This window comes from Hydra viridissima, unplaced genomic scaffold, assembly GCF_058129835.1.
Source record: "Hydra viridissima isolate aposymbiotic clone 2 unplaced genomic scaffold, HvirCarnegie_v1 scaffold_3, whole genome shotgun sequence".
NCBI classification, from domain to species: domain Eukaryota; kingdom Metazoa; phylum Cnidaria; class Hydrozoa; order Anthoathecata; family Hydridae; genus Hydra; species Hydra viridissima.
The window spans coordinates 19,784,331-19,798,028 of record NW_028324302.1 but is presented as its reverse complement, the minus strand read 5'-3'; the positions used below and the strand labels follow the sequence as shown (position 1 = coordinate 19,798,028).

Sequence of the window (13,698 nt, the reverse complement as noted above, 5' to 3'; positions counted from 1 at the left end):
TGAACATTGAGCGAAGTAAAGCTCAATCAGCTACAAACAATAAAAACTTTGACTCTTTCTAGAGTAGTTTGACAGAATTTTTATTTAAAGATTGCGTTTGACAATATTGATTCTCCAAAGAAAACATTATTTTCTTGACGGGGTAAATTCCGATAAATTCTGGAAAAGGAAGAAGTTATTTTACAGTTTCAACACTACCATTTTGTTTTGTCAGTTTTGCGATCATTTGAACAGCTGATTTTTTTGGATTCTCTTTAAAGACTTTGGAGATAAGAGTAACAGCTGGCACAAAGTCGGCCGCCAAAAATGGAATAATATCATTTTGGTTAGAAATGTAACGTTAGTAACAATTTAAGGCCAAAGTTTTCAAATTTTTTAATTATGAAAATGATATTACTGAAAAAACATTAAAATGTGTTTAAGAACAATATTTCAAAATTGCTGCATATTTTTGTTAAATTTACTATTCAAGCAATCAACTTATTTCATGTAATAAATGGTATTATCATGTGATACAGTTTATTCTGTCATATTAAGAAATTTATAGTAGGCTCAACACAGGGTAACTTTAATTATTTTATGTTTTATAAATAACTAATAGTTCTTTTTAAAGATTTTTGAAAAAGTAATTATATAATGGCCATTAGGGTGACCTCAGTGGTAGAGGGGGTAAAAACTATTTCCAAAATTTTTTTAACTTGAACCCCACAGTTTTTGGAGATTTTAACTTGAACCCCACAGTTTTTGAAGATTTTAAGATAGCCAAGGCGTGAACATAGTTGGAGTTAAGTTGTGTTGCTGGGCAATCAAAGTTTCAAAAAAGTTGATTTTTTGACAATCTAGCAAAGTTTTCGGGCAGATTCTTTTTGTTTTCTTAGAAAAATCAACCGCCCTTCAGTATGCAGATAATTGTAGCAATGTTTTTGTTGTGGCTGATAAGTTGGAATCCTATTTGCCAACTTGTGAAAACTTCTGATTGTACTGTGATTGACTGGAACTATCATCCAATCCCAAAGTGCAATATACACTAAATTTTCAAACTCCTTCTTTTCAGCATCAAAGTGTTCCATAATGTTTGCACTTTTCATCCCAAAAATAAGTTTTGCAGTGGACTTTATTAAACCTTGCAATTTTGATTTAACTTTTGTTTCACTACGTTTGATCTCTTCTTTGATTGGTGTACAATCAACCGTCAATTTTGTTGCGGTCTTTTTTGTTAATTTGTTATTGTATATGTTGATTTCATGAATGAGTTAAGGTTAAAGAGATATGGGATCTAGGGTTCAATAGAAGGTAATGTGAAGGTTCGAATTAAAGCTTAGGGTCTGTGAACTACTTGGTTAGAAATAGGCATGGTCTGAAACTATTTGGTTTGAAATTGGCAAAATTCAATCTTTAAAAGGTTGAGGTTTAGTTTAACGTCCTTATTATATTTCATTATACAATATGCATCTGTAACTTTTCTATTATTGTGTGATGGTTAGCACTCTTTTATTCATTATGTTTATAAAATGCAAATAATACTCTCTTACTCCCTTTCTAGTGTTTAAAACTGTTTTCATCAGCTGCTCATCACTAACTCTTTTAGCCTTAAATAAATATTTTTTCTTTTTTTTTTTAATTAGAAACAGCTAAACTTCTGCTTATTTTTCTTTAATCAATTAATTGCTTACTTCTATGTTACACATTACTTATTGTGTTTTATCAAAAGCTTCTTTTCTTCCTCGGTCATTTAAAAAATTTCTTGTTTATTAAAAACATCTTAAAAAACCTATTTCCTTAAAAATCTTTTTAAAAGCTTTCTTAAAAACTCCGATTTCAATTCTTTTTTGCTTGGAGTAAAATCGGGTTTTACTATCCGTCATCAATGATCTGACACTTATTAATAATTAAAGTTTACAAATGAAAATCAAATCATTTTACAATTAAAAAAACACAAATCGATTGATAATTTGTTTCTCTATCATATTAATAAGAACCCACTGTACCATTGGTTTTAATATTTCTACAAACTAATTGTAACTCAGTTAACATTGAACGTCTTAAATCTTGCTCAACGTCTAAAAATTGCTCAACATTTTCAGATATATTCAACATTTTCAGATGTATATTTTAACAAAGCTGTTTTCCAACGTTAAAAATCCGTTTAAAACATATCCTTATTTATAAACGATAATAAGAAAACTGACAATAAAGATCTCAGACGTATTTTTTTTAAAAAAGTAAGCAAAGAGTAAAAAGTAAATAAAACAATCACATTTCCTCCAAAAAAGGAAGAAGACAAAAAAATGGTTGATTTATTAGAGAGAACTAAACAATTAGAAATAAAGCTCAACTCTAAAGAAGAAAAAATTAAAAGTCTAGAAAAGAGAATAATAAAACTAGAAGAAGAAAACACTGCTAAAAATAACAATCTGTGTAATAAATGATAAGTCATGGAATGTCGTCGCTTGTAAAAATAGTAAAATAATCACAGTACAAATAGATATTATTAATACTGTAGCAAACGAAACCGCTGAGAGAGCTAGAAGAGAAAACAATGTTATGGTATTTGGTTTGAACCAGTCCATAAAAACCGATTTAAACGAAAGAAAGGAAGACGACAAAAAAGAAGTATTAAAAGTTATTAGATATAAATTTAGAGAGTGTGCAAATTACAAAAATTACGACACTACGATCAAAGGATATGTCACAAAAGTCCCCCGTTATTTTGGAACTTGTTGATGTGCATGCAAGAAATCAAGTGCTAAAAGTAGCTTTTCGAAACAGGGAAAAGATACCAAATATTTACTTAAATACTGACATGACTGAAGCAGAAAGAATTTTAATGAAGTAATTAAGGTCTAAAATTAAAATTTTAAACAGAAATTCAGACATAAACAATGGTATAAGAAGAAGTAAAGTAGCAAAACTAAATAAAAAGACATAGCAATTTGAGTGTAAAGTGGCTAAAAATAGTAATAACATCCAAATATTTGAACAAACTGGGACAAATATTCAAGCTTTTAATACTAAAATAAACGATAATGCAAAAGAACCAGTTATAAGTTTTGCATAAAACACAAATAGGTTGAAATGTTTATATACTAATGCCACATCATTTTAAAAAAGTAAACTACACGAAGTTATAATCGAAATTAAACGAAATTTTCCATACATAAATTTCATTACAGAAACAGGGTGGAATGATACTTCAGCAACAATTATACCTGGATATAACCTTTATCGTAGAGACCGCAAGATTACCAGAGGTAGTGGAGTCTGTATTTATGTAAATGACCAAATTGATTCTTTTGTCAATAAGTAAGTCAATAAGTAAGTCTACAACAATAAAAATGTTGAGCAGATATGGTGTACAATTAAAATAAGCAATGAATGCATATTATGTGACTGTATTTATAGACCGGAAGTGATGATCTGGTAAACTGTCAAAACATTTTCAATTCCATATAAGAAAGTTACAATTATTTCTCAAGAGCTAAAATATATTCTGAAATTTTGGTATGTAGTGACTTCAATTCTCCATCTTTCAACAGTATATGGAATTCTAGTTACGAAAGTGTCTGCATCACAAATAAAGAGAGGCAGTTTCTGGAATGTATTGAAAAATGTTATCTTACACAACATGTAAAAAAACCAACATTCCAACTGGGTGAAACAAAATTGACCAATATATTAGACTTAGTGTTTATAGCCTCTCCTTTTCGTATATCTAGCTTAGTGCATATGGATCCCTTGGGAAAAACAAAAAAAGTTCATCATGTTTTACGTTTTAATTTTTATTATCAAGCTCATAATAATTGCAAAAATAAAAATATCACTACCAAACGATTATTTATGAAAGCTAACTATGATGAATTTTTAAAATATTTAAATGGATTTAACTGGAGTCGTGAGTTTACTAAACTTGATGTTGATCAGTGTTACTAGAGATTTCTTCTAGTTTATGAAAATGGATGCAATTATTTTATACCCTCATTTATTCAAAAAACAACTAAAATCAGAAGATCTCTATGGATGAATAAAGAGTTGAAACACGAAATTCAACTAAAGCGTAATCTTTAATATCGATACAAAGCTTCTCATTTCAAAAACTTAGATCTAAAAGAAGAATATAAATCAAAAAATAAGTGAGTCAAAACACTTGTAAAGATGATAATCAAAAAATATTTTAAAAAAATTGCAACAGAATCAAAAAAAAATCCAAAACAAGTTTATGCTTATATTAACACCAAGCTAAAAGTTAAAAACCATATAAGAGCAATTTCAACTGGAAATAACGAAATATCAACCGACAGTCAAGTTCTTGCTAATCAATTAAATAGATTTTTTAATTTTTTATTTATAAACGAAAGCCTAACTAATATGCCAACATGTGAAAGTATAACAGAAAAAATTTGCCCAACCCCAATGTTTAAAAAGGAAGATATAAAAAGACGATAACTAAACTTAAATGTGCACAAGTCTCCAGGTATTGATAAAGTTTATCCAATATTTTTAAGTAAATGTGCTGACAGTTTAGCTGGACCACTTTGTATGATATTTAAATGCTCATTTTTAAGTTGAACATTGCCTACAAGCTGGTTAAAAGCAAATATTACCCCAATTTTTAAAAACGGGGATAGGCTGCATCAAGGTAATTACCGTCAAATTTCCTCCGCTATTTGTAAACTAATGAAAAGTATTATAAAGGACACAATAACGAATCTTTTAATTGAAAATAAATCAATACCAGAACAACATGGCTTCGTTAAATCAAAAAATTGTGACAAACCTTCTTAAAACATTAGATATAACAACAGAATCGATAAGTTGTGGTTGATGTTGCCTTTTTGGACTTTTCAAAGGCATTCGATTCAGTTCCGCATTCCAGGCTGCTCTTAAAACTGAAATCATTGGGTATTTATGAAAAATTGTTGCAATGGTGTAAAGCTTTCTTATCAAATTGAAAACAGAGAGTTTTTTTGGGACAATTTGAATAAAAATGGGAATAGTGGGGTACCACAAGGATTAGTTTTAAGACAATTGTTTTTTATAATTTATATAAACGATATAACACAAAAATTGAACAATAAAGCGAGGCTATATGCTGATGATGTAAAAATAATTGAAGTTTTAGAAAAAAAAAAGACGAACCACTCTCTACAGTATGATCTTGATATCTTATATACCTGGAAAAAAAAAAAAGGCTAATCAGTTTTAATATAGATAAATGTAAAATCATGCATTTTGGTCGTGATAATCCGAAATAAGCATATAGTTTAAAATAAGACACTACAGAATCAGTTGAACAATTGAACATAAACTAGTAGTAAATTGGAAAGAGACCTAGGTGTTTATGTTTCGGACAATTTAAAATGGGAAAACCATGTTGAAAAAATGGTAATTAAGGCGAATCAAAAATTGGCTACCCTTAAACACGCAATTGAAACATCAATCAAATTGTTATATAAGTCACAGTCGCAGATGAAACATCACTCAAATTGTTATATCAGTCACTCATTCGGCGCACTTGGAATATGCTTTTCAAGTATGGAATCCTTAATTTTCTAGGGACTTAATCGAAAGGGTTTAACGAAAAGCTACAAAACTTGGCGACAAAAAAAAGGGAGACAATTACGAGCAAAGGTTAAATAAAATGTACTTACAAAATCTATCGAATAGAAGAGAAAACGGTGATATTATCCAAATGCATAAGTTCCTAAAGAAACATGATACTATCAATCGGCATCGTGAACCAGAAGTGTTGGTTAGGCTAACCAGAGGGCACAATCAAAGGTTGAGAAGGCAGTATGTTCCAAACTTCTTGCCGAGGCATTATTTCCTCACGAACCTTATTGCTGAAAATTGGAATTGTTTGGAAAGTGATGTTGTCAATTCCATTTCAGTGATTAGTTTTAAAAAGAAACTTGATAAATTAAGCAAAAAAAAACAAAAAACGCTGTAATATCTAGTTAGATTCTTTTTTGAGACTCTGAAGAACACAGCTTCAATTATTATAATTAATCGTTTTTTTTAAATATCATGTTTTAAAAATAAATTTTCTTTTTTTTTTCAATTTTTTTTCTTTTGAAATAACATTATTAAGGAAAAAAACATTATCCTTAATTAGATTATAAAACTGCAAGCATTTTAAGCTAGAATTGTATTTAATAGTTGTCAATTAATCAATTGTCTCATTACCAAGTCGATTTTTACATTTGATAATTTGATACAACATCAACACTGTTTATTGACTAATTTATTTGATAAAGATATTTTCCGGTAAGACAAAAGAAGTTTAATTTATAAAACAATCTTTTGATTTAATATTCAAAAATAAAATGACAAATTTAATTTTTCAAATAGAGAAATTCGACTGCATCATAAATTGCTAATTTATTTATAAAAAAAACGTTAAAATTTTCATTATAAATTAAAAAGTGAACTTTGTACTAAATAATTCAAAAATACGGAAGAAATGTGGTCAAATAAAGAACACGGGACATTTTGTAAAAATACAGGACTGTCTCTACTAAATAAACGCAGATGACCACCCTAGGTATATGTTAATTTAAAAGTTTAAATTTTTATAGCTTTAACATTTCTAAACTTTTATCAATCAAGAAAAAATATAAGTTAAAATTCAATTTTTTTCAATTAAAAAATATTTTTTGATTTAACTAATGAAGTAAATTCTAGATTTAGAAAATTTTAAATGAACAGAAAAACAATAAATGATTTATTGTAATCAAATTTTATTATTACGTTATTAGCTCAGATACTTCAGATTGCGATGACACAGACATACCAAATGGTGAGGCAGAAGATCTTTTAAGTTTGCAAGATGTATTGGTTAACTTATCACTTTCCTGATTTTTTAATTTTTGTAAATCTAAAAAGTCGCTAAACTATGTAAATTAAATTTTCAGCGAGAGAAACAACTAGTATTTATAATACTGTTGAAGAACCTGAGCGCTGTGTTCTATCTGTTAATTACCCTACAAAAGTTTCAAGTTTCCATGATTTTTAGATATTTTTTGCTCTACCATGTTTTTCCATTATCATTGAAATACACACTTAATATTTCAGATACAATTTACACCTACATATGTAATTCGGTTGAGGAAGTTAATCAATGTTTTCATAACTACGAGATAAACAATACTGTTTGGTTTGCTGCTTCCTCAACTCAAAAAGATTTTGGTAGTGCAGGCAAAAAATATTCAAACAATTACTATTAAATAATTGTTTAGAGTTTCCCATAATACCTTATATATATATATATGTGTGTGTGTGTATATATATATATATATATATATATATATATATATATATATATATATATACAGTATTCGACAAAACATTTGCAACCAACATCGAACAATGCTAAAAGGTGTTCCTAATTTTACATGTCTTAAAAACGAAACGAACTATACTACCACAGCAAACAGTTCAGGAGTCTGGAGTCATAGCATGCCATGACATGAGCAATCAGCTGACAGGTGACAGCACACAGGCAGAATTTCGTTGACAACTGCCATTTTGCAGCGGACAAAACAAGTGCAACTTTTTTGGTTTGTTTTATTTTCTTAAGTCTGGTCCGTGTCAACGTCACGGAAGTTTTTTAATAATTAAAGGTGGTATCCAGAAATTTCCAGAAGTATGCAGAAGTTTCCAGAAGTATGCAGAAGCTTCCAGAAGTTTGCAGAAGTTTCCAGAAGAAGCATCTGGAAGCATCCAGTAGCATCCAGAAATATTTATTATTTTTATGGCCTCAAGTGCAAAAATGGCTCCCGACAGTCTTGGATTGGAACTAAGAAAGAAAATTATTGGCGATTACGTAAGAGGAATGTCACAAAAAAGTATTTGTGATAAATATCGCGTGAAAAAATGGACCGTATCAAGACTATGTTCCAAATATCGTTCTACGGGGAAGTTGGCAGCAGATAACAAAGGTGGAAGACGGCGTTCCACCAATTCTAGAGAGGATTCTATGATCGTCAGATCTGTCAAGAAGGATCCCTGGATATCATCAGTCGAGATACAAAAGCAATTAGAGCTACCTGTATCGGACCGAACAATCAGACGACGCGCTGTTGAAACCGGATTGTTTTCTTGACGCCCTGCAAAGAAACCGCTGATTTCACTATAAAAACCAGAAGAAAAGACTTCTATTTGATACATCTCATATTGTCTGGAATGTGCAGAAATGGCGAACTGTCCTGTTCAGTGATGAATCGAAGTTCAACATCATTGGGAGCGATGGCATTTGCCGTGTACGTCGACCGGCCGGAAAACGCATCGATTTACGTTACTGCCATAAGACCGTGAAGCATGGTGGAGGTAATGTAATGGTCTGGGGGTGTTTTTCTGCTAACAGTCTAGGTCCAATACATCGAAAAGATGGAATAATGGACCGTTTCATGTATAAAAATATCCTGAAAGATGTTATGTTACCTCATGCTGAATGGAATATGCCAATAAAATGGGTTTTTCAGCAAGACAACTATCCGAAACACACTGCAAAAGTAGTCAAGCAGTGGTTTCAAGACAACCACCTATCGGTGATGGATTGGCCGCCTCAATCTCCGGATCTCAACCCTATCGAGAACCTGTGGGATACCGTCAACCACAGAATTAATCTTGAAGGTGTTCGTAATAAGGATCAACTGTTTGAACAAATCCAAAAGGCCTGGGCAGCGATTTTACAAAGTTTCATTGATCACCTGATCGAATCAATGCCTCAAAGATGCAAGGCTTTGATCGACAACAAAGGATTCGCCACGAAATGTTGATAGCGAAATATAGCTTGGTCAACATTTTGTTGAGTTGCACTTGTTTTGTCCAGAAGGAAATCAACTTTTTTTAATACTTTTAATTAATTTATTAATTTTCGTGTACAAATAATGAACTTTGTGATGAATAAAACTTGAAGAACTTTGTCTCTAAACAGTTACATAGTTATTTCTCTAAATTGAAAAAATGCAGCACTATTATATAAAGAAACTAAATTAGCATTATTTTGTTGCAAATGCTTTGTCCAATACTGTATATATATATATATATATATATATATATATATATATATATATATATATATATATATATATATATATATATATATATATATATTAGGGCTTGCAAATTAAAATTTTTAATCGCAATTAATCGCACGATTAAATATTTTGATCATAATTAATCGCGCGATTAATCGAACATTATAATTTAAATAAATAAAGGAAACAAACAGGAAAAGTTTTTTAAATCATTTGATCTATTTGCATGCAAATGATAAAACATCATAAAAAAGTTCCAATTATAGTTTATATTGTTTCTAATACAACCAATAAAAATAAAATATTTTAAAAACTTGAAACAAAAAATTTCTTAAAGCCAGTCTTTTAAACATAATAACATGTTCAATGAATCTGGCAGCAGAGATGATCTGTGCTTGTCTGCAATGAATCCAGCGGTTGAAAACAGTCTTTCGCATGGAACTGTAGTCGCTGGAACTGGCAAATATTTCTTTGCGATTGTTGCTAATCGAGGATATGAACCTTGATGTAGCTTCCACCACTGAAGAGGATCTGAATCTATTTTGGCGCAGGGTTCTTTTCGATATCGACTCACTTCATCTTCACTTGGGGAATCAACTTCATCCAGATCTGGTAGATTGAATGCCATTTTAAAATTTCTTGCTGATGGCTGTTGCAAAATAATTATTCAAATATTACCATAAATAAAGCATATAGATATTATCTAACTATTTCAATTAATATTATAGTACTCATAGAGTTTTATCTATCATTAAAACGATTATTTTAATAAATGCAATTTTGAATCTATTATTATGTCATTAGAATAATCCAATAAAAAAACAATATCAAATTTATTACTACAAAATGCTCACCTCTTTTAGTTCTTGTTCTATTGATACTGGTCTGAGGTCTGGAACAGATTCAAGAAGCTTCGATAATCTCTGCCAGACATTTGATCTTTCATTTGAAGCTATAAACGATAAATTTTTAAATCTTGAATCCAATGCTGACGAGATTTGCAACCAACTATCATTCGAAAAATCATTAAATCTGCGCTCCATTTCATTTACAAATTTTTCTTTAAATAGAGCGATGTAACGAGAATCATCATCTTGAATAACCATTTCACGTGATAAGTGGCATATAATTGGTAAAACCACCGAACTAGATACGTATTTATTACCACCTAACAATTCTGAAGCCACTTTGCATGGTTGCAAAACATCAGCAATTTTCTCCATTTTTTCCCACTCTCTTTCTGTCAAAGTCTGTAAGTAATGGTTTTGCTCATCAAGTGTTACTGTGATGGCTTTTTTATGTTTCAACATACGTCTCAGCATATCATACATGCTATTCCACCTTGTAACAACATGCTGAATTAGATTTTCTTGTGGCAGGTCGAGGTCAATCTGATTTTCATGTAATTCCATATTATTTGCTGGACTATGTTTAAAATGTCCAACAATTCTGTGACATTTAGCTAGTGTTATGTCAAATGCAGTCTCTTCAATGGCAGATTTTATAATTAGCTGAACGGTATGTGCGAAACATGGAAGATAATTGAAGGGAAAACTTGATACAGCCTTTACAATGTTTCTACCGTTATCAGTACCAATAGAAAATATTTTTTCAAGTAATCCCCATTCATCTGCAATATTTCTGATGTGGGTTGAAACATTGTCACTGGTGTGTCGGTCCAATGTTTGATGAACACCTGAGGCAAATGAGTTCAACATCCAGTTGTTATCTATCAAATGACATGTTAAACCAAGGTAACTGACATTACCCATTGAAGACCAATGATCACAGGTAATTGCTATACTAGTAGCCATGTTTACGAGGTCTATTTTTTTTTTCTTCTCATCTTCATAGAGTGTTTGCATTTTAATTTTAATTGTGTTTTGACAGGGAAGATTGTAACTGTAGTCGGACGTTGCTGTTCGAATGACATTCGTCAAACCTGGATCTGTAACAATGTTGAGTGGTCGACAGCTACTGGCAACCCAGCAAACAATGGCTTCCGTAATTTCCTTTGATTTATCTGCAGAAATTTGTTTATTTACGCCATTTTGTGATTTAATACTGTCCTCAATTGTAAGTTGTTTTGAGGAACTCACGATCTTGTTTTGATTTTTACTAGTAGTTGCGAAGAACACGTGTTTACTGTTCAAATGATACTGAAGCGTTGTAAGACTTCGGTGATATGCAAATTCTTTGGAACAATATTTACAGATAACCAATTTTTTTTGATTCGTCTTTAAAAATAAAGGCTCCGTTGAGGATAGATTGATTGCCGTTTGAACCCATAATTTAAATTATTAACAAATAAAGTTCATCAGGATAAGATATTAAAATTTTGGAAATTTAATAAATTTTATAGTTTTTTTTCATTTTTGTACGATATTTATTTTAACGATAGAAATATTGTTCACATAAAAAGTCTGATCAATTCTGTCATTTTTTTTCAGGTTGTCAATCTAACAAATTATTACAAGAGTTTAGTGTTAAAAGATATTAAGAATTCTTTAACAAAACAAAAAACTCCAGTATATTCTAGAAATGTTAAAGATGAAATTGATAACCTAATGTGTCAGAAAAATTATCCTCTTGGAAAGGTTACTATTTTGTACTTTGATAGAACATTGTAGATTTTACTATTTTGTGCTTTTTACTACATTGTAGATTTTACATTACTATTTTGTTTACTATTTTGTTTACTATTTTTCATTTACTATTTTGTGCTTTGATAGAACATTGTAGATTATTGATTTTTGGTAATTAAATTAAATTTGAGTAATCATTTTATAATTATAGTCTTCTTCATTCATAACTACTAAAATTGCAGTTACAGTAGTCTGATCCAGAATAACTAAAAATTCGCTGAATTTTATTTTTACAATAAATAACTATTCAACAACGCAGAAAATTTTATCTGTGATGTAAAGGATGTAGAAAAGAAATGTTATTTTTAAAAGTTTTAAATACAATAAAATATACTCAGAGGGTGGAGCAAATATATTTTATACATGAAAATGTGAAAAATATGAGAATACAGCACCATAAAAATAATTTATATATAGTACAACATTTGTTTAGACATGTCATGAAAAAAACATCTAAAACAGAAAATTGAATTAGATTTAAAATTGGAGTTTTTTAAATGTGTTTTTTACAACTCGTATGAATATATATATATTCAAATTTTTTGTGGAAAGGCCCATTTTACACTTGAATTGGTGTTTTTTTTTTACTATTTGCATGCTCATAGTTTTAATTTTTTGTTACACGCATATACGAGTACACTATTAATTGTAACAAACATAGTTGTAGTAATGTAGGTTATCTAAATAATTTATTGTTTAAAACTTCAGAGTGAACTTCTCTGCCAAAAAATTGATCATCAATTGTCAGCAAAGATTTCTGAATTTTCTAAATCAAGGTGTTTCAAATGCTCGCGAGATAAAAAGTTTTTTAAAAATTACTGTGAGTAATATGTTTGCGAAAATGGATTTACCTCCTTCTAACAACAGAAGATTCTACTCAAGAAATAATGTCAGGAAATGAAAGTCAAAAGCTTAGTTAGTAATTGTTTTAATATTGAATTTTGGTTAACTCTAAAAAATTATTCAATGATTAGTTTAACCAGAATATGCAATAAATAGTTTAGAAAAATACTTTTACTATTGGGGCTCAACAAATCTTTTTTTTTTTTGACAAATGTTGACGCGTATCGCAATATTTATTAAAGAGCATTTAAATTGATATAAAAGTTTTTAATTTAAAAAAAATAAGATGCATCGAAGTTTTCTTTTTAGCTGAGCTTATCTTTAACTTTTGTTTCAATAAAGGAAGTTAATGTTCATTATGTTCATTTTTCTCTCTATTTTTCTTTATATGATTATCAATGTGTTGAGCCCTGAGATTATAAAATTTGATTCAAATCATAAATTTCAATTTATTAACTCAAAAGATTCTCGAGCATTGATTAAGATTGTTTAGAAAACAAAATATGCGAGTGGAAGACTGATGCTAAAATGAAAATAGATTTTCATCCAAAAAGTAGCAATAGAAGTGATGAGCTGCTGTTTGTATATCAAGCTGATTGGCTTAAAAAACTTCTAAATAGATATGGTAATGAAATGGTGTTTTTAGATACAATTTACAAAACTACTCGATATTTATTGCCAATGTTATTCTTAGTAGTAAAAACAATTGTTGGTTACGAAATAGTTGCGACATTTGTATCTGAAACTGAAACTTTTGAGACAATTTTAAATGCCCTTAATGTTAAAAAATCTTCCAATGTCATTTTTCAACCTTTATTTGGCATGACTGACCATTTTAATGAGAAGATTCGTGCTTTGGAATCTGTTTTTATTGATGTGTCTTTATTTTATCTATATATTTGATATATTTATATTATATATCTTGCAACGTAAGTTCTAATTACTTTTCAATAACATTTTATTATTTTAATAGGATGTGAAGTATTCATGTGCGATTTTCATAGAAAATAGGCATGGGATTGTTGAATTAAAAAAACGACAAATGGTTGTTGTAGCAGAAAGGATGATATTTTAAGAATGTTGAGACCAATTACCTCGCAGAAATTTGTCTAAAACACAATTTGCCTGGCAGAAATTTGTCTAAAACACAAACTTTTTTAGAGAAAACGTTG

General features: G+C 29.6%; 2 protein-coding genes and 1 pseudogene across 2 annotated transcripts in view; 1 reads left to right on the top strand and 2 right to left on the bottom strand.

Annotated features, from left to right (window-relative positions):
- Positions 1–13,698, bottom strand: part of LOC149891335 (uncharacterized) — a 216,200-nt gene that overhangs the window by 68,480 nt on the left and 134,022 nt on the right. The gene's annotated exons all lie outside the window — the stretch shown is intronic.
- LOC149891343 (uncharacterized) lies at positions 2,687–13,639 on the top strand (annotated as a pseudogene).
- LOC149891344 (E3 SUMO-protein ligase ZBED1-like) lies at positions 9,316–10,100 on the bottom strand. Its single transcript, XM_090083014.1, has 2 exons — positions 9,893–10,100; positions 9,316–9,687 (listed from the first exon to the last, which is right to left on the bottom strand). The coding sequence occupies exons 1-2, from the start codon at positions 10,079–10,081 to the stop codon at positions 9,370–9,372; spliced, it is 507 nt and encodes a 168-aa protein (XP_089939140.1). The 5' UTR covers positions 10,082–10,100; the 3' UTR covers positions 9,316–9,369.

Coding starts and splice junctions, on each gene's coding strand:
- LOC149891344 (XM_090083014.1), bottom strand. CDS start 10,081: ATGGAGCGCAGATTTAATGATTTTTCGAATGATAGTTGGTTGCAAATC. Junction 9,688..9,892: donor TAGAACAAGAACTAAAAGAG/GTGAGCATTTTG, acceptor ATTTTGCAACAG/CCATCAGCAAGAAATTTTAA.